The 25,411-nt window shown below is 38.7% G+C and overlaps 1 protein-coding gene across 5 annotated transcripts in view; it reads right to left on the reverse strand.

Annotated features, from left to right (window-relative positions):
* The window catches only part of kmt2e (lysine methyltransferase 2E (inactive)), a 77,160-nt gene that overhangs the window by 12,182 nt on the left and 39,567 nt on the right, over window positions 1-25,411 (reverse strand). For 3 of the 5 annotated variants that reach the window (XM_008111547.3, XM_008111546.3, XM_008111550.3), the window contains 10 exons: window positions 20,402-20,519; window positions 18,959-19,068; window positions 18,013-18,277; window positions 14,849-14,947; window positions 9,560-9,730; window positions 8,376-8,684; window positions 7,192-7,443; window positions 6,303-6,447; window positions 1,519-1,766; window positions 57-113 (listed from right to left, as the gene is read on the reverse strand). In XM_008111547.3, coding sequence (XP_008109754.1) covers window positions 57-113; window positions 1,519-1,766; window positions 6,303-6,447; window positions 7,192-7,443; window positions 8,376-8,684; window positions 9,560-9,730; window positions 14,849-14,947; window positions 18,013-18,277; window positions 18,959-19,068; window positions 20,402-20,519 — 1,774 coding nt within the window. The remainder of the gene's footprint in view (window positions 1-56; window positions 114-1,518; window positions 1,767-6,302; window positions 6,448-7,191; window positions 7,444-8,375; window positions 8,685-9,559; window positions 9,731-14,848; window positions 14,948-18,012; window positions 18,278-18,958; window positions 19,069-20,401; window positions 20,520-25,411) is intronic. The other 2 variants (XM_008111549.3, XM_008111548.3) reach the window with 2 other exon arrangements.

The raw sequence follows: 25,411 nt of genomic DNA on the forward strand, positions 1-25,411 counted from the left end.
ACCAATATTAACATCTGTGCAAAGATATAAAAGTTTTCCAAAACTGTTTTCCTTACCTCCTGATTATATGTTCGCCTCACAACTTCAGGGGAGCTCTCAGGTGAAGAAATATTCTGTACCAACCAAACCAAAAAATAAAATAAAATTAAAAGTAAAATAAAAAATCATTCCAAATTGATCTTATTTTCATCCTGCTCTTGAATCGAATTATAATAAATGCTTAGGGCTGAAACTACTCAAATTATAATAAAGGAATTCTGCAACTATTTATTCAGTGTGCCATTTACATTGATGTCAGATTTGTAGTCCTAATCACTGTGTAAGCAAGGCCTACTCATGTACAGCTCCCACACAGAGACATTGAAATAACTGAGAAATATTAATAAATTGAAACATCTATACATGTACACGTTACAATGGCCCCCTGTGGACATGAAACAATATGATTTGTAGTAAGGCTTAAACCATGAACTGTATGGCACATGACCCAGCAAAGCATGATTAACCCTCTCCATTTATTATTTCTCTCCTTTCTTTTTTGATAGTGATTGTTTCATGGACAACTGGCATTCAAACAAGGGACAAGCAATGGTTCTAGGTTCAGACGTAACATAAAATCAGTCACAATTCTAAAAAAGAGTTTTTGAGGCCATAATAAATCATGGATTCAGACTGCAGTTTATGGCTGGTGAATGCATCAAACCTAAGTTAGAAGATGACTTCAGAATGAGAATAATCTGTTTTTCAACAAATCATCCTGTTCGTTGAACTCTAGATTGTCACTAAGTGCAAACACAAATAATATTTCACTGTAGTATGATCATGAAAAAATGTGGTGCTTTGGATTGCTGAATCAGACAGGCAGTGTTTGACTGCTTGGAAACATCTAAATTGTTTCTCCTCACTTTACTACAACAGGTCTCTTCAACCTCCAGCCCTCCAACTCCCAGAATTCCTGATCATTGGACAAGCTAGGGCTTCTGGGAGTTGGAGGCCCAAATAGCTTCTACATAGTCCAAGAGTCCCTGAATCCCATGGAACATGTCTGCAGAGGGCTGGATGGGTGCGTGTGTGTCAAAAAACCCTTTTGTGCGGCCATAGTTTTCTCAAAGAAGAAGATTTTACATCTATTTATAACAAAAAATGAAAAATTCACAAATAAGACTTTCTGTAATTTTGGGCCTAGATTTTTAACAGCCTATATCTAGCAACATTTTTCTCACAGCACCCAAGGGAAAACCTGCAGGCAAGACATAAGAGTAATATTGCCTTTCAGCCATGATCCCTAGAAACTGATACTGAGAAATGTATTGCTGCACATCCTGAAGGGAGTCTGGATAGCGGTATTTTCTATGACTTTGTCCAATTCCTTCAAAAGGCACCAGTAGTAGCACTCACCCCTTCATCACCATCTCTCCATGTTCTGATAATTTTAAAATAACATTTTTGATAAAATCTTAAATGGTTTACTTGTCAGTATACTGACAGATCTGAGAAGAATACTAAATAAAAACTTACCTCAAAGTGCATTGCATTTCCATGTACACATGGGACAACTGGAGTAACAGGTGAATAAATGGGCTTATAGCCATTCCTACAATTTTCGTCATCTGCTTTTATTCTAGGAGGAGTGGCAAACAACATTGGATCTGAGGCTGAAAGATCAGTATGAGTTGGTGTAGCATATGGAGAAGGAGTAGATGTTTCTGAGTAGGCAGAATCCAACAGCTGATATAATCTCCGTTTTTTTAATGGAGTAGTGAGGTCTATACATTTAAACAGGAAAGGCAAGAAAACATGTTACAGTAATAATTTTGTTTATTGATGCATTAAAACTTTAGTAGAAACTGCTATTAAATCAATAACTAAATTTGAAAAACAATCAAGCTTAAATAGAAACAAACGCACATAAGTTCAAAATTAACATTTGTTGACTGAAAAAAAATACACTGCAGAGCTGTGCTTTGCTATTTAGCTACAGACACATACAATATGTTTAGAGTGAGGAAAGCATAGACCCACAATCCCAATATTGCAGAATCTTATCCAAGAAATCTCTAAAAGACCAAGGCCACAACAATGTTTAAAATATGTTTTTCAGGTTGGGGGGGGGGGGGGGAGGCATTCCTAAAACATAAATACAGTGGTTGGCTAGATCAGAGCTTCTTAAACTTTTCCAGCTTGCCACCCCTTTTTGCCAAATAAAAGTTTTATGTGACCCTAGGTATTTATGGACAAGTTGCTTGCCTGTGTTTATTTGAGTGGTTCCCTATGAATCCACACTTATGGAGAATGCTGTGCCTGCACAGGCTTTAACGGAAGCTTCCCAAGCAGTTTCACTTTAAAATTTCGCATTAATCCCACCAATTCCTCCTGCGGGCATAAAAAGTGCCCTGGATTCTCGTTCCCCAGTTCCTGAGCTGCTGTGGGAGCTAGAAAGGGGGAGGGGTTTGATACAGAGGGGAGGATGGGCTGGTTAGTGTGGATTCACAATGAACCACTCAAAGAAACACAGTTACAGGTAAGCAACCTGTCCTCCTTCTTCAAGTTTTCTATGAATGCACTTATTGAGACTAGCAAGCTGTGGTGTATGGAAGGCGGGACAAATGTCCAACAGACACCAGTATATAAACCAAACATGTAAAAAGTTATTGTACATAGCAACAGGAGCCACAACAATGACTCAAGTGAGGAGCCAGGGCAAACATTTTGACTGTTATGTGATGACAGTCTTACAACACACGACCAAGTCGAATGCCTGGTATAGGAAAAACAATCAACAGAGCATCTACTTATTGCCTAGTAGCAATAGGAGTTCAACATTATAGCTTGGTGCTGTTGAATAAATAACTTGTGACGCATCACAATAACATCATAAGGGCATGCAGAGGTAACGTCGAGTTGCCCTAACCTTGGGCAGAACATTACATTCAATACGTTGTGACATAAGCCACGCAGGGATGAATTGTCGGCATGAGTAAAATTCTACATGTTGAAACATAAGCCACGCAGGGCTAAACTGTAGGCATGAATGAAGTACAAACTTCAGTAACCTCATAATTATGACATGACATAACACAGAGAAATTACCGAGTGTAATGTCAGAACACAAAGCACATTGGTCCAATGGACAAGTGGGAATGGGGAGAAATTTTTCTACCAGGAGATTGTCATGTTTCAGCCGAAAGAACAATGGCAGAATTGCATGATTGTCGCTGTGGTGGATTCATGAGCCTGGTACTGATGTGGGATGGGACTGTGAAATACTAGAGGTGAGAATTGATCTCCCAAAGGCCGTATCCTGCCGAGACCTCACATCCAGACCGTAGTGTATTACAAATGTCATAGGGATTGCCCAAATGACTGCCCTGCAAATGGCGTCTAGTAGGATCCTCCACAGGGACACCGTGGATACTGCAAGACCCTGTGTTGTTTACGGACGGACCGATGGCGGTGGAGGTTGATGTGCGAGTTGGTAACAGAATTCAATGGTGCAAGCGATCCAGCGGGATAGCCAGAGCGCTGAGACCAGTTGTCTCAGCCTGTTGATATCACAAGATACAAACGTCTAGGTGATGTTCTCATGGACTGAGTCCTTTGTAGAACAAGAGCGCTCAACAGACATCCAGCAGGTGCGCTGTTCCACTGGGGATGTAGAGGACTGGAAAAAATGCTGGCAACACAATGTTCTGGTTGGTGTGGAAAAAACCGAGACTACCTCCGGCAGTAAAGTAATGTTAGTATGGAGTGCTGAGCAGTCAGTGTGGAAGACTAGGTAGGGTTCATCCATCTGGAGTGCTGCTAGCTTCGACAGCTGTCAAGACAAAGTGATGGTTGTGAGCAAGGCAACCTTCCAAGACTCCAGGTGAAGATTTGCTGTTGCTATAGGTTTAATGGTTGGCTGTGGAGTTGCGAGAGGGCGAGATCCAAGTTCCATCCCAGGGTCAGGGGGCGGGTGAAGGTCCTTTAGAAATGTTTTTACTAAATGTTTGGCGAACGGGGAATTGTGGCTCTTGTTCTGCCGTGTCCATGAAAAGGTGGATAGGAGTGTCTTTATGGAGGAGAGAACCAAGCTGCAATTCATCAAAGTGAGCAGGAACTTGAGAACGTGGCTGATTCAGGTGCCACCACTGGTCCCAAAAGAACTGTCAGCACTGAGAGATCTTGTAGGCATATGACTATAACTGGTTTGTGGGCTGCCTCCAGGAAGGTTTGCAGGTTTGGGGGGAGCTGTGTTACAACTGGATTCTCCAGGCCGAGAGGTGTAGGGACTGTATGTCCGGGGGTAGTGTCTTCCCGTATTCTCTGGAAAGAAAGGGTGGGATCGGGCTGAATTCGTGGCATCGGCCCCTAGAGAATCCCAGAAGGGTTGGGTACCACACCTGTCTTCACCCTGGACATTGTGAGAGTTGATACAACTGCGCACATTGTACATATGTTGTTCTGGATTTAAGAATAATGAACAACTTGTTCTTCATTGTTCACCTGTGTGACACATATCTTCTTTCAGTGCGTGGACTATACATTTTGATTTTTCATTAGGTCACATAATGCGCTCAAGGAGTCTGAGGATTAGCGGAATCAGTGGGAACATGTAAAGGAAATTTGTGACCAATTGAGGAGAAAAGCGTCCCCCAGATTCGCCATGTCCACATTCGGGTTATAGCAGGATCTGAGAGTGGTAGGTGGGCATTTGTTGGTGAGACGAAGAGAGTGATGGCTGGCCACCCCCATTTGTTGAAGAATTAGTAGAGTTGCTCGGGTTCAGTGCCCACTCGTGGGTGGTGTGCTTTGACCTGCTGTGACGGTCTGCAAGGTTGTTCTCATCTCCCGGAATGTGTATTGCTGAAAAGGGGACATTTCATTGGATGGCCCATTGCCACTACTACTTAGCCCTGGGCCTCCAGAGAAGTAAAAAGGGTTTAAAAGGGTTTCAATTCCAGCAACCCTTGGCAGCAGAATCTCACACAAGAGCAAGAGGGCAGTAAGCCCAGAAGCCAGTCACTTTGAACGAAGTTCTGCAGAGCTACTGCAGCTGTGGCAAAAAAGGAACTGGGGAGCGAGTAGCCGGGGCACCTTTTATGCCCGCCGGAAGAATGGATGGGGTTACCGCCAAAATTTAAAGTGAAACAGCTTGGGAAGCTTGTTAGAGCCTGCGCAGGCGCAGCATTCTCCATAAGTGTGCATTCACATAGAACCACTCAAAGACTAAAATAGGCATATTTTTAATATGATGGTAAAATCTGTGGGTGCGGAAGACTAACTGTACCACAGCAATAACAAATGGTGCATGCTTAAGTTCAAAGTACAAACATCTTAAGTAAACAACAGTGGCTCTCAGTATCTTCCGGAGTTTGGTTCCAGGGCCCACAGTGGAAACCAAAACCCATAGATGCTCAAATCCCATGATATACATGTCAGAGCACCACTATAACTCAATTACATTTAAACAACTCTATATACAATCATTCCCACTTCAACAATACAAAGGTGTAGTAAAATGATGTCTCATATAAAACGGCAAAATCAAGGTTTGCCCCCTCTCTATATATACTGTATACATATTTCAAGCTGTGGATTTCTGAAATTGTGGATACAGAGGGCCGATTCTATTGCAAGCAAAACTCTGCAAGCAGATTAAAGTGAAATCCTTAAATAACGAAAAAGAAATCAGATTTCCTTCAAGCAAGCAGGTGTGGTTGGGAAGTAGGAAGGAAAATAAATTCATGGAGGGCTGGCAAGGTACTTCTCTTCTCTATCCTTACAAGCCTCCTTTGTTTTTCCTCATCTCCTTGTCCATCCATGTGGCTGGCTGCCTCTGGTGGGCGCCTTTCCCTTCCCTTAGCAGCTTGGGCTTGGCTTTTGGCTTTTTCTCCTCCTCTTTCCACTCCTATTCTGTGTGGGGAGGAGCCCCTTTGCAACCCCAACATTGAGCTAAGAGGACCCCATTTGGGATCGGGACCCAGTTTAAGAAGCTCTGAGCTAGATTCCCTCCTCCAACTCCAACCTGTCCCCAATGTTAAAATGACATTGAGAGTAGCCTCACATCACGACTCACGGTTGGCAAAAAATTATCTCCATAGCCCTCAAAAGAAGGGTGAAAACTGGTCCAATCCAACATTGGACTTTGAAGCAAACAAATATGCACAGCCACTTATCACCAACCCTAAGGGAAAATATACGTGGGGAGAAGGAAAAGCAGTAGATGCCCAATTGACTATTTGAAAACTACGATATATTGCAAATTAGAATAGGATTAGAGGAGATCACCAGCAGCAGCACAGGCAGAAAAAGACATTTACCTGGTAAGGAACAGCTGTCATTCAGCAATAAGGGGCTTCTACTTTCACCATTGATGGCAGGACTTCTAGATCTTTCGTGAGATGGTGAATTAAAATTATCTTCAACCACTGAGTTTTCTTCTTCCAGAGCTTGCTTTAGCCATCGCTGCAATATATATTTTGAAATAATTAAAACTACTCTAACGATATCAGCACCTTCTCATTTACTTTCTGCAAGGGGTGGGAATGCTGTTGCTGGAGTGCATTCCTTATCATAGACTTTAGCCCCATGTGGCGCAATGGGTTAAACCCTTGTGCCGGCAGGACTGCTGACCAAAAGGTTGGCAGTTTGAATCTGGGGAGCAGAGTGAGTTCCCATCTGTCAGCTCCAGCTTCCAATAAGATGACATGAGAGAAGCCTATCACAGGGGGTAAAACATCTGGGCGTCCCCTGGGCAACGTCCTTGCAAACGGCCAATTCTTTCACATCAGAAGAGACTTGCAGTTTCTCAAGTCACTCCTGACACAGAAAAAAAATATATGATAGGCTTAAGGCCAAGGCTGCTGAGACACAACAATTCAACATATGCAGGACCACGAGTCTCATCCGTAACTTAACAAAAATGGTCTGGAAAAATAAACATGGAAAAATAAACATAGTATTTACAGTAATTACAACATAACATTACTGCGTATTGAACTACTTTTTCTGTCAAATTTGTTGTAAAACATGATGTTTCGGTGCTTAATTTGTAAAATCATAACCTAATTTAATGTTTAATAGGCTTTTCCTTAATCCCTCCTTATTATCCAAGATATTCACTTATCCAAGGTTTAGCTTGGATAAGTGAGAGTCTACTGTATTAACATCCAGAGGAAGAAAACTTTAGTCAAAAATAAGACACATTACCTTCTTACAAGAGCCAATGTTGTCCACAGGTTCTTTTCTCCGTCGTTTTTCTGACAGAAATGGTGACGTGAAACGAATATAGTGCTTAGGAGTTGTATATACATGTGGGCTGTAAATGAGACCTGGTAAAGAATTCAATTGTGTAGCCAAAACCTCAGGATCTGTCGTTATACGCAGTGGCTTTTCTGAAAGGCCATCTATAGGTTTGCCTGTCTTCTCATTCTTCTCGCTCATCCACTCATCCACCAAGTGCTAAAGAAAAGAGAAAAAGACAACATAAGATGTTCAGATTCGCCCAAAATTTAGCCGCAAGGAAGCACGTTGCTCTAACACTTCATTTTCAAAGAGGTGGGTCGGCCTAATGTGCCTGGTTCTTTCCTCCAATGAATCTCCACAATCACTTAAGTTTTTGGACTGCAAGCCCCAGCATTCCTCCCCACCAGCTATCATGATTAGACATGCAAGAATATGTAGACCAACATCTGGAAGGCCGCAGAATCCCCACTCCTGGCTCAGGGCACTTGGTATATCACTGTCGGAAATGTGTCTGTATTCCTCCCTTTTGGCTTTCTGGTAGAGGTACCCGCTTCACTATTTCAGAAGGATTGTGGTACTTTGTTAATATAACTGCCCATTATTTGCTTCTGTATTTCTTTTAATGTATGTCACTGTGCTGCTAAGTTATATCAATGATAATTTCAAATGTATTATAATACCTACAGGCAGTCCCCAAATTACAGACATCCACAGTATCAAAAAGGGTACATTGGACATGCAATCCTGTGGAGAAAAGTGCTTTCTTTTGATAAGGAGAATGGGTTTAATATCAAACTGACCATGTTGCTGTCAAGATATAGTCCCAGACTGCAAAGGCCCTTGTCTGAGGTTATAGCTACAAGAAATATTACTTTAAATAATATGTTATAAAGAGAGGCTCCAGAAAGGGTTAAAGGATGGTTAAGAGACCTGAGAAAGAGGAGTGGGCTCCTAGACAAGAAGTTAATGGGAGGAGACTTAGCTAGCAGCCCCAATGAAACATTTTATGTATGGGTGAGAGGAGAGTGACACCTCTAAACCACTGCCTTGCTTCTCATCACAAAAGCTAACATGCAATGCACAGTACGGTATTCTTTGCTTACACAAAGTAACATGAAATACAAATTTAAGTTTAGAAATACACGTACCTTTTTTGTTTTAGGATATTTAGTAGGGCATTTATTAAGTGCTGGGGCTTCTGGTTCAGGAACTACTTCAGCCACAGTTGCCTCCACTTCAGGCTCTATTTTCAGTGCAGCATTTTCAGGCTCATTGTGCTGTGAGCTAACTTCCACGTCAGGAGAGGATGGCTGAATATCTGAACACATGCTAACAGTTCTGTGCCTTCTCCGCTGCTGGCCAATATGAGTTCTACTCCGAGAGAAGCTTTTTCTTTGTTTTGTCCGATTGACTTTGGCAGGGGTTGGCTTAGTGGCAGTTTCCTCTTTTGCTGGTTCCTGATACAATACATACAACAGATGTAGCAAAATCAGATCAAATTAAACATATGCTTTATGGCTGTTGCTGTTTTTCAAATTTGAGGAGTCACATGAGTATTTATTTCAATGAAAAACCATTAGCCATTATATTATATGGTTATGCACCTGCCGTATATCAGTGGTGGCTTTTCTGCTATGGCTTCATCTCCTCTGGGTTAGCATATTTAATAAGCCTCCTCCCATGCCAGCATGCCTGGGATTTGAGATCTATAGCAAAAATCTAGTCTGCATCTCCCATTATTCCAAGAGGTTAGGCTAGTGAGTACACAAGGTATGTAGGGGCATCCTATTTGTGAAACATATTTCCCAGACATGTCCTTTTGACATTTCGAGATGCAGCCTTTGATCTTAATAACTGGGGTAGCTATTCTGATATATTTTTAATGTATGTTTTTTAAATGTTTTTATCTGTTTTATTATTGTAAAACTCAGAAGTGATGAAACAGTATATGGCAACTATTTTGGGGGTATAACTTTACAATTCTGTGATTTAATAACAAATTTGCATCCTTCTGAACCAGTCTGTGTCCCTGCGGATAGTAACCACATTGAGAAATCTCAGTTTTTCAGCAATAAGATGATGCAACATTCATTATTAATAAAAGTCTTGTTTTAACAATATGCAAAGTTTCCAAAACAGTTTCATAGGGATTGATATCCATAAGGAGTTACAAAGGTCTCCTCCATTGTGAATGGGACTTCATAAAATGTAATAGTCACTGGGCCCTACATATTATACTAGCTATATTATCAAAGCCAATAAAGCTAACAACAGGTAATTTTGAAAGTTAATCCTTTAAAGTCATCATAAATGTAATAAAATTGTATATTACCTGAACAAATTCAGTATCATTAAATTCTGATTTAATCGCATCCTTGCATTCTGATTTAACTTCAGTTTTAGCCGTACTGATTCTTTCCAAAGCCTGCTCTCTTCTTTTTTCTCTTTTTTCCAGACGGGCAAATGCTTGAAGGATAGCTTCCATTTTCCGTTCTTCTCTGGTCTGAAGAATTTAATAATATTCATTTTAAAATATTCCGTACCCAAGAGATAATGAATTAAAGTATAAAACACATGTCAATGTAACATATATTTCTGTAAGAGTAATGTTCAGTGAAATACATCAACAAAATCAATGCTGTAATCATAAATTAATGTTGGGACACTTGGAAATGGCACTGTGTTTTGAACTGAACAAAAGAAAATGGATTGTGCATGCATTTGCCAAGAAACAGCTGCCATTAATATAACTACCATATCTATCCATAATTTACAGTCAATTCCTTATACCAAAGAAGCAACATTAAGTAGTATAAAATACAAACAGTTCGTGAAACATTACATTTCCTATAGCAATTCTGCTTAAAAAGTATTTGCGGGATATTTTTTCTATATTTCCAAAGGAAAAATGCTTTAAAGATACATCACATTAAATTTCTCATCAACATAGTTATTCTTGTAACTGGGAAAGAGTTTTGAAACATGTTAAAATGGAAGAATAGCTTTTAAAAATAAAATTCTACCATTTAAAATGGGGACAGCTCCAACATGCTGTTTATGCACCACCAGTAACTCACCAGATGATGCATTTTGGATTCAATTTGGATGAATTCGCAGCCCACCTTATTACTCTCCCATGAAAGGAAAGGTGCTACAAGATTAATGTAAATTATCACGTTCATGTGAAAAGATACTAAGACACATGTTCCTGGAAGAGATGGCATTATGCTATTTAAGAATGAAACACAATTTCCACTAGAGACCACATCCAGGAACTGGCCTCATGTGTTTCGAACAGTGCTTCAGCAGAGTGAGCTTATTTTAGCAAACTCATTTAAAGTGGTTTCTTTATAAAGAGGAAACCAAATATTTTCCCCTGCACTATGGCACTATGCAATGTGTACCTGCTCAAAGATTTTCAATTTTCCTATAATCAGCTCTTATTTTGTGCTATATGAGTGAGGAAGCACTCAGAATTTTTTTCTTAACATTCTTGCTTTGTCCTGGTTAGTTGGTAAGAGTTGAGTTCCTCCATCCCCCTTTGATTTTGTTAGCAAGCATTTTTCAAGCATACTTCAGGCCTTTTTTTCCTGAGCCTAATCTTCTATCTGGTTAATAGGCCACCTGAGCCAGGCAAATGCTACAGCTGGAGGTAAAAAAGATGCCCAAGTCTATTTTTCCTGAATCCCGGGAGAGGCAGAATCTCTGAATAACTATTATCTGTCTTTTCTATTTCCTTGCCATCTTTTCTCCTAAAGAATAAATGCATTCCATGTAGGTAATATAAAACACAATTCAGACTTTTGATGTTGCAATTAGTGAATACAATTATCGGTTTTCTATCCCAAAATGTTGTGAAAATTCACAAGCACAATTTGCTCTCAAAACTGTATCCATACATATCAGGATCAATAGATATAGTTCTATTTGCATAACAAAACATTTAATTACTGGCCCTATAGAAAATAATTTTTCAGTTTTATAGGTGGCAGGAGAGAATGGATGACCAGAGAACATTTCCCAAAGGTTGCAGCATGTATCTTTTTTATTACATTAGCTGATGACTCAACATTAATCAAGTGTCAATATGACCAGAGTGGTTAATAGTGTTTTGGACCTATGATCCTGAAATCTTCTGTCACTGAAATATAGGGAATGCATATTTCCACCACACATACTCCTTAGCATTGGTAGATTTCCTTCAGAAAAGTAGTCACTGGAATGCCAGATGAGAGGAAAACATTAACTTGGAAGATAGGACTTTTACAAAAGACAAGGCATGACATCAATTACCATGTCTGCAGGCAGTCGTCAAGTTATGAACATTATAACTATGAGTAGTTTATAAGTCAGATGTTTGTAACTCGGGGACTACCTATATATGTTTGTCTGCCTATTTATCTTCTGAAACATTATGCCTCTTTCTATCGGACCATAAGAGTACTGGTACTATAACATAGCCACCTTCTCAAGAAGCATTAAATATTAAAGTAGATCTCTTAATGCATCAAACCAAACTTTCCTCCTTTTTTCTTTCAAAAATGAGGCAAGCATATTTAAGAAGACGGAGACATGTGAAAATGCAGAACTCTTTGGTAGGTCAATGAAGATTTATAATGTAGATGGAATAAATAGGGATGTCTTCTACATTTTTCATTAAGTGCACTATCAATTCAGTAATTACAGGGGGAAATGTACCACTCTTTCAGCAATTGTATTTTCCAACTTTAGAAGTTGCCTGATAACTTTAACACTAGGCAGCGACAGGAAACACCCTCTATTGGATGGAAAAAATTCTGATGTCATCCCTCTGTTCCCACAGCATATTTTGTTGCCCATCCCCCCTTGCCTTTGTCAATAGCTTTGCTGTTACCCTTGATGCTATCCAACCCGCTTGCTTTCTTCTCATTAAGAAAGGTTGCCAAAGGAGGAACAGAGTACTCCCAATCTTATCAGCTCTTCTTATCAATAAACTAACAACTGGGGGTGGTGGGAATCAAATGAATATTAGGTATATTAAAAGTAGTGTTTGAACACTATTTGCCAATTATGTCAAATGCACATCAATATCATGTTACCATATATACTCTTGTATAAGTCAAAGGCAGATTCCATGATATGACTCGTGGATATGTCAAATGTTGTTCCATGGAGAGGGGAAAGCACCAATGCTGTCTAAGGGGTCAGGTTGCTACTAGACACTGCTGCTATTTCCCCGTCCAGGCATTTAGGAAAGAAGATCAGAAGTGGCACCATGACATAGAGTATAGAGGGAGTTGTTGCTTCTTTTAGTTTTTCCCAGGACGAAGTCTTGCCTTTCATCACTCTACTCAGAGAAGGATATGGTTCTTTTTGGGGATAGGAGTTAAAAGTACATATGGGGGGATGGGCAACAAAATATGGGGTTGATTTTTTTGACTAAAATTTCTAGGCTCATACATTAATATATCATCTCCAATAAAGATGACTTCAAATGAAAGATAAATAATATGTAACAGAAGTCATTTGAGGTTACTGTGTGCCCTCAAACAATTACTCAAAATTAGTTATCACAATATATTGAAGAATGCCTCCCACCAAAAAAATGCATTCATTTTTTTCTTAAGCCACATCCCAGGCCATTCACATTTGGAACACAGCACTACAAAATAAAAGATCCTTTTGTAAACAATAACACAGTCCATCCTGATCTTCCCGCCCAGTCCCCGGGGACTGCAGTTTGTGTTAAACAGAGAAAATTATGACGTGTGAGTAGTAAAGAAAAGAATAAGACAAGTTTGGAAATAAAGGAGATGAAAAACCATAAAAGGCTTTATGAGGGACTTGAAAAATAGTATAAATATTTGTGGTAGTTTGTCAGGGTTTGTTGTTTTGAAACACAAGGAGGACTGTAGCAGAATGAAGGGTTGAAAGGCATATATTTGCATGATAAGCTATACATTTTTATAGAAGAACCCCTAAAGTAACAGTAAAGTTTGAAGAACCAAAATGTGATCACAATACTGAAGCATGAATTTTGTTATATATTCTGAGAAGTCTGAAAAAGGAAGATAATGTAGGAAAGAAACCCAGCAGAGGCAACTGCCATCATGTAACTGAATTACACCATAAAATAAACAAAAATTCCACTTTAGATATATTCTCTATTTTCTGCCAATGTTTCCATGGCAAGTTACATTTAGAAAATAATGAAATGTTGTAAGAAAGAAAACATGGATGTCTCAAGTCACCTGAAGGACTCTTTGGGAACTCCCTTCAGGGAACAGCATCTTATATGTAGCCAACCCCAATGAGATATGGGATTATGAAGAAACTAAAACAGAAGAAATGATAAGACCTAACATATACTCATTATAGAAGATAAGAATCTAATATTGTGAAAACTGTGTGATAATTTCAGAAATGATAAATATAGCTGGACACAAGATGGAAAGTCATGAGAGTCGTGTCTTCATGAAGTTCAAAATCCCAAGGCACAAGTGTAGCCAGGACAAAGAAAGATGCAATAACAGGTAGATAGTAAGCACAAACATAGAGAGAGGATGTGGAAGTCATCATAGTCATCAAGAACTACTAGAGCAGTTGTTCTCAATCTGTGGGTCCCCAGATGTTTTGGCCTTCAACTCTCAGAAATCCTAACAGCTGGTAAACTGGCTGGGATTTCTGGGAGTTGTAGGCCAAAACACTTGGAGACCCACAGGTTGAGATACACTGTACTAGAGCCTCCCAGAAGGGAAACTCAAGAAGAGGGGTATAGAAAGCATAAGAACTAAGACTTGTGTAAAACCTGTACAAAAGAGCAAGAAGTTGTAAATGAAAAATTAGAAAAGAATTTAACGTAATTCCAATCTGCCATATACGTCGGAAGGAAGAGACTGGATTTGAACCTTTAGCAGATCAAGCAAATTGTCATTCAGCTACAGCATCCTAGTTTTTTAAATAAATATTTCTTCCAAACATTGTCTACTACTCAGTCCCTTCTGCAATGTCCATTTACTTCAGAGATTCTCAACCTCTGTGGAGTTCAAATATACAGTTTTTCCTCACCCTCTGATGTGCTCAAGCTACTGCTCAACGTCCCACCCTTCATTTTTCAAAAATAAGGTGAAATAGAAACATGCAAAATTAAGTATATTCGTGTGCCTCTTCTCCTTCTTTTAATAATAGGCCAAAATATTTGTATTCCTTTGTTTAAAAATGCTACCTTCCCATAGATAGTGTATTTCACTCGAACAAAAAAACAAAACAAAACTAGGAGTGTTGGCCTGTTTATATTTGACCAAACAAAACAAATCACAACAATTAGGATGAAAATGTTGGAAGTCTTTTTTGTTCACTGCAACAATACATCAGAAACAGGAAACAATTTGTAAGAAACTTCAGAACACATGCAAACAGACACCCTGTTCAGAAATTAACAACCAAGCTAAAACAGAAACACACTCACTGATTCATTCACATAAGCAAGTTTGAGATGTGGCCAGCATGAATCAAGGAGCAGATTTCAAATATTCTCAAATGCTAAACACCTCTAAGAGAAGCAGCAACAATTAGCATGGGAAGAGCAGCTTTCACCAAATTTCAGTGACAGCTTTAGGCAGCTACTAACTTCCCAACTTACCATCTTCCTTTTCCTTTCTGCAATCTGCTCCTCTGATTCCATTTCTACTTCATTGCTAACAGGAGTTTTTTCTTCTATATCATCAATAAAATCTGGCTCCTGAAAGATGGAAATGACTGCTTTACAGAAGCTCTACAACTATTGCTACTGCTGCTATTACTGAAGGAACTCTACATATAGTAATAGTACTAGAGCAGCAATCCTATACACTTACCTGGGAGTAAGTCCCACTGAATTCAATATGACTTACTTCTGAGTAGACAGGCACAGGATTGCTATGTAAGAAGCCTACTTCACTGCAAAAGTAGCCAACCAATTAGCAAATATACAGACTCTACAAGTCACACTTGCTTAACCAAAGAAATGAATATCTACTATTTCCCCTATTTCAAATACAGAAACAGATGTATAAGATTTAATACTAATTATCTAAATATAGGTGAGCTAACACATTCATGACAACTATTCAATGGACTTGAATGAATGTTCAAATATTAAGAACAAAAAGGGAAAAGATAGAAACTACAATCCAAAACTACGTTATCATATTTTAGAAAGTTTGTCTATAAATATGGAAATATAACCAGTTTAGGCTACTTTTAATGCACCATATAGAACAGTGGTTCCCAAACCTTTGTTTCAGACTTCAAACCCCCAGAAATCCCAGCCAGCTTGCCAGCTGTTAGGAATTGTATGAGCTGAAGTCCAAAACATCTGGAGAACCACTGATCTAGGAGATAAAAACATACAGAGTTTTAATAAACTAGTGATCAAGTAATGTTTTACAATAATATTTGTGACTGTGCTTATAGCACAATGCTATACTTGTCTACTCAGAAGTAAATCCTACTGAGTTGTGAGTTTTCTGGGCTGTATGGCCATGTTCCAGAAGCATTATCTACTGATGTTTCACCCAGGGCGAAACGTCAGGAGAAAATACTTCTGGAACATGGCCATACAGCCCAGAAAACTCACAGCCACCCAGTGATTTTGGCCATAAAAGCCTTCGATGACACAAATCCTAATGAATTCAATGGGGCTTAATCCCAGGTAAATATGCAGAAATTCAGTGTATAAAACAGTCAAGTAAAAAGTCACTAGCATTTTGTCACTGAGCACAACTAATTAAGATATATTTTAATATTACTTATATATTATGATGTATATATACATATGACTTAGTATAATCCTATCATGATTATACATATTTGAGTATGTACAGCAAATTTTCACATGTTATATATGTATGAAGGGTATGCAAAATTATTACAAATCTAAGATACAGGCAGTCCCCAAGTTAAAACACCTGACCTAAAAACGACACATAGTTAAGAACAGAGGTTGAGATAACAGGAAGTGAGAAGAAAACTACCCTTCGGAAGGAAAATTCACTCCTGAAAGTTATTATATTGGAGAAAAAGTGTCTCAACTGAAGCTTTCTTGCCAATTCTTATTTTCATAACAAGCCAATTTTTTCAAAATCTAATGATCACAGAGGTAGAAAGTGAGGTAAATCTTCTGAACAAGGGCACAGATAGCAAAAGAAGCACCACAGGGATATTAACCCTTTCCTATGCTATCCAAAATTAAAGAATATATTTTTTGGCTGGAGTTACACTTAAACAATGTACCTCTTCTGACTTATAAAGAAATCCAACTTAAGAACAAACCTTCAGAACCTATCTTGTTTGTAACTCAGGGACTGTCTGTAGATGTAACAAGCTAATCTTGTCTAGAACACAATTCTCTCTTTGTTATAATTCTGAGGCCAACATTCAATGGTACACATCAGTATCCAACACCAGCAGAAGCGGGATTCTTGGGACAGCATAGAGGTGCAATCCACTATGACTGAGGTTTTGCCTCTGCATGTCATGGGATTTTCTTCTCCTCCCACTGTTGCTGACTGCATTTATATGCAAAACTAAACCATAAGCAGTGTGCTGTTTAGTTTGCACAAGGCTCATTTCCCCAGTGCTGTAGCTAAACCTTCCAGGAATAAAAAGCTTAGTGATGTGGGGGCATCAACCTAGGAAAACCCTTATCTGCAAACAAGGAGATCCAGTTCAGATAATATGCAAAGATGATTATTCCTAGTTAACTGGGCTGCTGTCGGAGGAGTGAATAAATTGCTTGCACCAGCACTCAGCCAATAATAATATAACAACAACAAAAATTTGTGGCTAGCTGGAATTCTTCCTACTGCAGCATCCAAATCTAGCAATTATCTTCTTCATTTCCTATTTTTCTTCTCCTATTACATGAATGTTTCTAATTTCAGCAACTATCAAATAAACAGTTCATAAAATCAAAATCAAATGTTAAAATCTCAATTGTTTCCCATAATGTTAACATCTTTTCACTTCCTTTCTAAGCTCACTGTATAGAATTCCCTGTTGAAACAGTGAAATACTAATGCAATCTGATTTGCAAATACTCATAAGATCCTCATTTCCAAATTCCAATTCCCCTTTAATAATTGTTTCCATTGGTCTTCAGGCATTTGAACACTGGATGTACAACCAGACGTGCCTCTTTACTGAAGGTCAATGTTAACTTTTATTCCCAGAGTGTCCAGTGATACAGTAACTTGTTATCTTGCCAATATTCTGACACTTTTGCAATTTTTTACTCAAGAATGACTCCATTGCTATATTTACAAAATATGACAATATATCTAAAATCTTCTTAAATGGTGATCACTACCAGATTTTAAAAACTTTTTTAAAAAAGGTGACATTTGAAAATAATGTATGCTAAAACAATTTGCTTAAATAAAGTCTTATCTTGGAAGCATCAACATAAGTTATGTGTCAACATTTTTTATCAGCAATAGGCCCCAAAAGTTCTGAGGCATAGCATGACGTTCTTATATGAGTGAGCTGCAAAAATATTCAAAGCAAACATTGTGATGCAAACTGATGTAATGCAATAAGGACAGATAAGTTTATAAAAAGAGCTACATTACCAGCACTACTCCATATCACACAGCCTCAACCAATCTCAAGCAGATTATATGTTCAGGAGCTCCAAAATGCACAAAAGGCTCACGTGCCCATGGAGCTGGACTCTGTAACGTAGTCAACGGGAAGTCTACTTGTGCGGGAGCTCTTTAAATGCAGAGGTTCAAAATAAAATGCTCATTCTAGAAAACACTGTAATACCTGATTATTTGAGATGGACAGCCTAAGAGGAGAAAGCTTCCTCTGCCTGTTGTCTGGAAACTTTGTTTTGGCAGCTGCTCCTTCACAATCCAAAGTGATGTTCTGGTTTTGAGTTTCTTTTTCCTTTGAAGCATCCCTCTCTTTTTTGCCCTTTTTCCTTCTAGTTTCATATCCTGTATTTATGTTTTCTGTAGGCTCAGAAACCCGCTTAAGAATTGGGCATTCAGGATTTTCTTTGAGGCAAGCACAGTCCACTTTGTATTTGCTTTTTAAAAAGAGAGGAAAGAGTTAAATTGAAAAAAGGTCATTAGGACTTTTTGGGCAAACACTGGCAAAACAATCTTACTTGCTGTGCAGTCTGATCCGATGCATGTTTACTTATGAATTCAACTCCATAATGTTCAGAGAAACTGCAGACTCAGTTAACCTCTAGTTAGTAACAGGATGTTTCAAAGCGATAGCTAGATACAAAACCGAATTTCTAGTTTGTCATAACGTTAACAAATGTGGGCGAGAATCGAGAAAGACTCTAACTTGTTCCATATGCCTGGGTGGGCCTGTGTTATCAAACACTTGCTACGTTTCAGTGCTAGCCAGTTTTGCAACTGGCTACATCAGCATCAGTTTGTGATATGATATTTCAGTCTATTGTCCATAGAAAGGAAAAATAAAGCAATAAATATGAACCAAAAGATATTCAGAAGGAGTTTCTTGTACGGTGGTCTGTTCATCTATTCAGCAGGAAATTGCACCTACTTTATTACTACATACAACTGACAGTTATTGCAATTTTAAAGCCACATGTGGCAGAGTGACAACAGATTCTCTGTTAACTCCGATGAAAAATGTGTTCATTGACTAGTTTATACTTACAACCTAGGAATGTTAGCATTACAAAAATTATATAGATGAATTTAACTTAATAATGATGTGCAATACTACTTACCAATTTCCATAATCAAAATCAAATGCAATGGTTATTTCTGTTCCCTTTGGAATGTTTTGGATGGAGTAGATATAAAGATGAATGGTTCCATCTTCAATAGCATGCCTGACCTAAAAAAGTTACATAACATGTTTAAATATGCCTATGTATATTTAAATAAAAAATTAAAAACAAATATATATTCCATAGATTTTTATTATTTTATTTACAGTATTTATATTCTTATTACCCCGAATGGGATTCAGGGCGGATCACAGAACATACATATGTGGCAAACATTCAATGCCGTTTTATACACAACTTAGACAATTATACATAGATGAGATGCATATATATTGGCTTGCCCCATCTTCATCTAGCTATGATTTTTGGGAAAAGCTGTTGTGCAGAATAGGTTAACTGAAGTAGTGACTGTTATAATATATGTAAGTAACTTGTAAAATAGATATAGTCCACCTATCAACGGGGCAGCATTACAAAAAACCCTAAAATGTACTGGTCTTTATTTCCACATGTTGTTTCTATTGTTTGGGTCAAGACATTCTTCTAGATTTCAAGTTGTCAGCATGGAGCTAAAATAATATTGCCCAACAGCTTCTTCAACCAACTTCTAATTAAACTCTTAACCAGAAATGAATTACAATTTACAAGCCCCATTCATTTCCATTTCCACGTAAGTAACTAACACATTCCTACACTTCTTATCTGCAAAGCAATTTATGGATTAAGTAGTTCTGTAGTATTTTCTCTTTTGTTTTCTCTAATATGTAAAAAAAACTCTATATATTTTATGATTTACTAGAACAATTGATCTAAGTTGTAAAGTTGAATTTTTTTGTGGAAAAAACTTTTGTTTATTTTTGCAATCTTTAAAATGTTGTGGAACTAGATGTTAAAATTTTGAAATTTACTGGGCTGTCACTTTATTACTGGAAAATAAATCCATATAGCTAACCTCATGCAGTTATTGTTATGGCAACCCTATGAATGAGAGGCTTCTAAGTCACCTCTATCATCAATATCCCTACTCAGAACATTCACAGCGATGTCTTCCTTATTGAATCTATCCACTTGATTAGCTCAAATAACTATTATTGTGTTGTCTAAGGCTTTCATGGCCGGAATCACTGGGTTGCTGTGCATTTTCCGGGCTGTATGGCCATGTTCCAGAAGCATTCTCTCCTGATGTTTTGCCCACATATATGGCAGGCATTCTCAGAGGTTGTGAGGTCTGTTGGAAACTAGGCAAGTGGGCTTCTGGAACATGGAAATACAGCCTGGAAAACTCACAGCAACCCAACTATTATAGTCTTTTTAGCAGTCCTCAGCTGACTATCTTCTGAAATCATTTACTTTCCAATTATTTATCCAGTATTTCCAATTATCAATAACTGACAATAGTTTTAGCAAATAATATATATTTTAAAAACCATAAGATTCTACCTCAGCATTGGGTGTACAGGATCGTCTGATAAATCGAGCTTCGTTTCCAAAAGTTCTTGCATCCACACACATTTCTAGTCCGTGGAATTTAGAATAGAACAGAACAAAGGGATATGGCCTGAAACAGCAACAACAACAAATCTCAGACAAAATGATTTTATTTAAAAACATTTGAAAAATTCTCTAAAAACTTTAAACTATTAAGTGGCATGATATTAGTAATTTTATTTTGGGTTTTTTGCAGGCAATTTAATGCATGCACACTTACTTGAACAAAGAGTATTTTAAGAAGGCTTGAAATATGGCAAGTAGAGATAAAGATCACTGTACTAAATATACAAACTACTTTTGTTTAATCACTATGCTATCTCAAGGAATACTCACAGCTTTGGAGCTTTTTATTACATTTTCTTAAATAACAGCTTCTGGATTAATTTTCTTAAAAAATGACCATACCTAAGACGTGTAGCACTGATATGATGAGCATGTGGGATCAACCATATCTATATTAGACTTATCTGCCACTGTTGAGATGTAATCAGAGACTGACACAATTATCGAAAACACTGTTTAGGATAATTCATTTCTTTAGTGTCTTCCGGACAATTCTTGGAAAATATATATTTCAATGGAATGTAACAAAGCAAATGTAATGAATGTAATGTAAATTAAATAACTCTGCCACTTCTGAGTCTTACATTACTAAAGAAGGCATAGTGATGCTTTCTTGCTTTTATACTGATTCCAAGTATCATGTTTTGACATCATGTTTACTTTGGTGGCTGTGGATCCTGGTGGTAGGTTTCGCATTTTAACATTTCCTGTAAGGAGAAGCACACCTCATTTGCTTTACGTCATTTGGATCTATTTTTATTTAGTGGTTTCCTCTTCCTGTAGCTACTTTGGTGAGGCAGCTTGCTTGTGTGCTCTATAAACTAATTGATGGAAGCTGATATTGTATAGCTGCTTGGGCACAAAGAAGTACACAAGCAACTGATGGTCAGCTTTTCAAAGAGCTTGGAAATTGTACTTTTATGATCAGTCTTTTATTGCCCTTTGTCCTGATCCTCACATGGCTGAGAAGTGCCTGCTGCCTGCTTCGAAATCCCCCAATGCCATCTTAACTGACAACAGAGGAACATCTGAGACAGAAACAGAATTTTTCTTCTGTTTTTCTTTGCCTGACGAAGAAATCAGCAAAGGTTCAAAGGTTTCCATGATGCATTTCCTGAATTTTGATTGGGCATCACTTGTTCATGGATTCTTCTGGTTCTTTGTGGCTATCTCAGTGACTATTTTTCAATACTTAGATGTTCTATATGACATTTTTATAGCACCCACTCTGGCAAATTCATTGTAAACATAGAAATTAAAATACAACTACTTGTTTGTAGAGATCTCTTTTCCTAGACCAGGAGGGGGAAAAGTTAAAAAGCCCTAGGGCAAAACTCCACAAGAAAACTGTAGTCAAATGCAGTTAATTTTTTTTTTCCGTGTCAGGAGTGACTTGAGAAACTGCAAGTTGCTTCTGGAGTGAGAGAATTGGCCATCTGCAAGGATGTTGTCCAGGGGACGCCTAGATGTTTTGATGTTTTACCATCCTTGTGGGAGGCTTCTGTCATGTCCCCGCATGGAGCTGGAGCTGATAGAGGGAGCTCATCCGCGCTCTCCTCGAGTCGGATTCGAACCTGGCAACTTGCAGATCAGCAGCCCAACATTCAAGTCACAAGGCTTTAACCCACTACTCCACCGGGGGGTCCTAATGCAATTAATGCTAGATCTCCACATGGTAAGCATTTCTGGGTGTTTAGTGTCATGAATTTGTGTGTGTGAGATGTCCAAGAGGACTTTGTGGAGGGGAGGAGGAAAGGGTGTGCTAGCAGGCCACACCTGCTAGCAAATTAAAAAAAACCTGACTTCAAGTAAAATGCATTTTAATGAAAACTTCAACATGCCAATTTATGTTTTTTAAAAAAACTATTTAGCTGTTTGTGATTCCTTTATTTTATCACTTTTAAACTTATTTATTATGCAATGCTTTTGACATTAAATAAATAAATAAATGCCAATTTCTAATAAAAGCAAAGGTTTTGTGCTTTTCAATAGTAGAAAAGCACATTTCTGAGCCAAAAGCACCAAAACATCATGTTATACAACAAATTCGACAGAAAATGTAGTTCAGTATGCAGTAATGCAACATAGTAATTACTGTATTTAGAAATTTAGCATCAAAATATCACGATGTATTGAAAACATTGACACAAAATGTGTTGGATAATCCAGAACGTTGGATAAGCGAATATCGGATAAGTGAGACTCTACTGTATATCTAGGTGCAAGTTTCTCTGGAATGTCCTTTTTCTTTGTATCTGGATTTTGTGTTACAGTGTGGCATTAGTGGCCACTTGGACACAATTTCAAAAACTAGTAAGAAGAAAATTTACTTCTTATTTTGAAAGAACAAAGAAATACAGTGCAGAAAAAAGTATTTAGTCAGGTACCAATTGTACAAGTTCTTCCACTTAAAAAGATGAGAGAGGCCTGTAATTGACATCATAGGTAGACCTCAACTATGAGAGACAACATGAGAAAACATCCAGAAAATCACATTGTCTGATTTTTCCACAAATGTATTTGCAAATTATGGTGGAAAATAAGTATTTGTCCATAACAAAAGTTCATCTCATCTATTCTTTATTGGCAATGACAGAGATCAAACGTTTTCTGTAAGTCCTCTCAAGATTGGCACACACTGTTGCCAGTCTGTTGGCCCATTCTTCCATGCAGATCTCCTTAAGAGCAGTGATGTTTTGGAGCTGTCGCTGGGCAACATGGAATTTCAACTCGCTCCAAAGGTTTTCTATAGGGCTGACATCTGGAGACTGGCTAGCCCACTCCAGGACTTGAAGTGCTTCTTACGAAGCCACTCCTTTGTTGCCCTGGCGGTGTGCTTGGGATCATTGTCATGCTGAAAGACCCAGCCACATTTCATCTTCAGTGCCCTTGCTGATGGAAGGTTTGCACTCAAAATCTCACGATACATGGCTTCATTCATTCTTTCATGTATACGGATCAGTCTCCCTGGTCCCTTTGCAGAGAAACAGCCCCAAACCATGGTGTTGCCACCCCCATGCTTCACAGTAGGTATGGTGTTCTTTGAATGCAACTCAGCATTCTTTCTCTTCCAAACACAACAAGTTGTATTTCTGCCAAACAGTTCTACTTTGGTTTCATCTGACCATATAACATTCTCCCAATACTCTTCTGGATCATCCAAATGCTCTCTAGCAAACTTCAATCAGGCCTGGACATGTACTGGCTTAAGCAGGGGGACACGTCTGGCACTGCAAGATCTGAGTCCCTGGCGGCATAATGTGTTACTGATGGTAGCCTTTATTACATTGGTCCCAGCTCTCTGCAGATCATTCACTAAGTCCCCCTGTGTGGTTCTGGGATTTTTGCTCACCGTTCTTGTGATAATTTTGACCTCATGGGGTGAGAGCTTGCATGGAGCCCCAAATCGAGGGAGATTATCAGTGGTCTTGTATCTCTTCCGTTTTCTAATTATTGCTCCCACTGTTGATTTCTTCACATTAAGCTGCTTGCCTATTGCAGATTCAGCCTTCCCAATCTGGTGCAGGGCTACCATTTTGTTTCTGGTGTCCTTTGACAGCTCTTTGGTCTTCACCATAGTGGGGTTTGGAGTGTGACTGCTTGAGATTGTGGACAGATGTCTTTTATACTGATAACGTTAAAATAGGTGCCATTACTATAGGTAATGAGTGGAGGACAAGAAGAAGTTACAGGTCTGTGAGACCCAGAAATCTTGCTTGTTTGCAGGTGACCAAATACTTGTTTTCCACCATAACTTGCAAATAAATTAGTGAAAAATCAGACAATATGATTTTCTGGATGAGTTTTCTCATATTGTCTCTCATAGTTGAGGTCTATCTATTATGTCGATTACAGGCCTCTCTCTTCTTTTTAAGTGGAAGAACTTGTACAATTGGTATCTGACTAAATACTCCCCCCCCCCCCCACTGTACAACACCATAATAAAGTGTTCTGTATGGGGCTATCAAACAAAAGAAGATGATCTAGTTTAAAGAAGAGACCTTATTTAGAATCATAGAATAGTAGAGTTGGAAGAGACCACATGGGCCATCCAGTCCAACCCCCTGCTAAGAAGCAGGAAATCACATTCAAAGCACCCCTGACAGATGGCCATCCAGCCTCTGCTTACAAGCCTCCAAAGAAGGAGCTTCCACCACGGCCCCGGGGAGAGAGTTCCACTGTCGAACAGCTCTCACAGTGAGGAAGTTCTTCCTGATGTTCAGGTGGAATCTCCTGTAGTTTGAAGCCATTGTTCCGTGTCCTAGTCTGCAGGGCAGCAGAAAACAAGCTTGCTCCCTCCTCCCTATGACTTCCCTTCACGTATTTGTACATGGCTATCATGTCTCCTCTCAGCCTTCTTTTCTGCAGGCTAAACATGCCCAGCTCTTTAAGCCGCTCCTCATAGGGCTTGTTCTCCAGACCCTTAATCATTTTAGTCGCCCTCCTCTGGACGCTTTCCAGCTTGTCAACATCTCCCTTCAACTGTGGTGCCCAAAATTGGACACAGTATTCCAGGTGTGGTCTGACCAAGGCAGAATAGAGGGGGAGCATAACTTCCCTGGATCTAGACGCTATTCCCCTATTGATGCAGGCCAGAATCCCATTGGCTTTTTTAGCAGCCGCATCACATTGTTGGCTCATGTTTAACTTGTTGTCCACGAGGACTCCAAGGTCTTTTTCGCACACACTGCTGTCAAGCCAGGCGTCCCCCATTCTGTATCTTTGATTTCCATTTTTTCTGCCGAAGTGAAGTATCCTGCATTTGTCCCTGTTGAACTTCATTTTGTTAGTTTCGGCCCATCTCTCTAGTCTGTCAAGATCATTTTGAATTCTGCTCCTGTCTTCTGGAGTGTTAGCTATCCCTCCCAGTTTTGTGTCGTCTGCAAACTTGATGAT

The sequence above is a fragment of the Anolis carolinensis genome, chromosome 5, assembly GCF_035594765.1.
Source record: "Anolis carolinensis isolate JA03-04 chromosome 5, rAnoCar3.1.pri, whole genome shotgun sequence".
Classification (NCBI taxonomy): domain Eukaryota; kingdom Metazoa; phylum Chordata; class Lepidosauria; order Squamata; family Dactyloidae; genus Anolis; species Anolis carolinensis.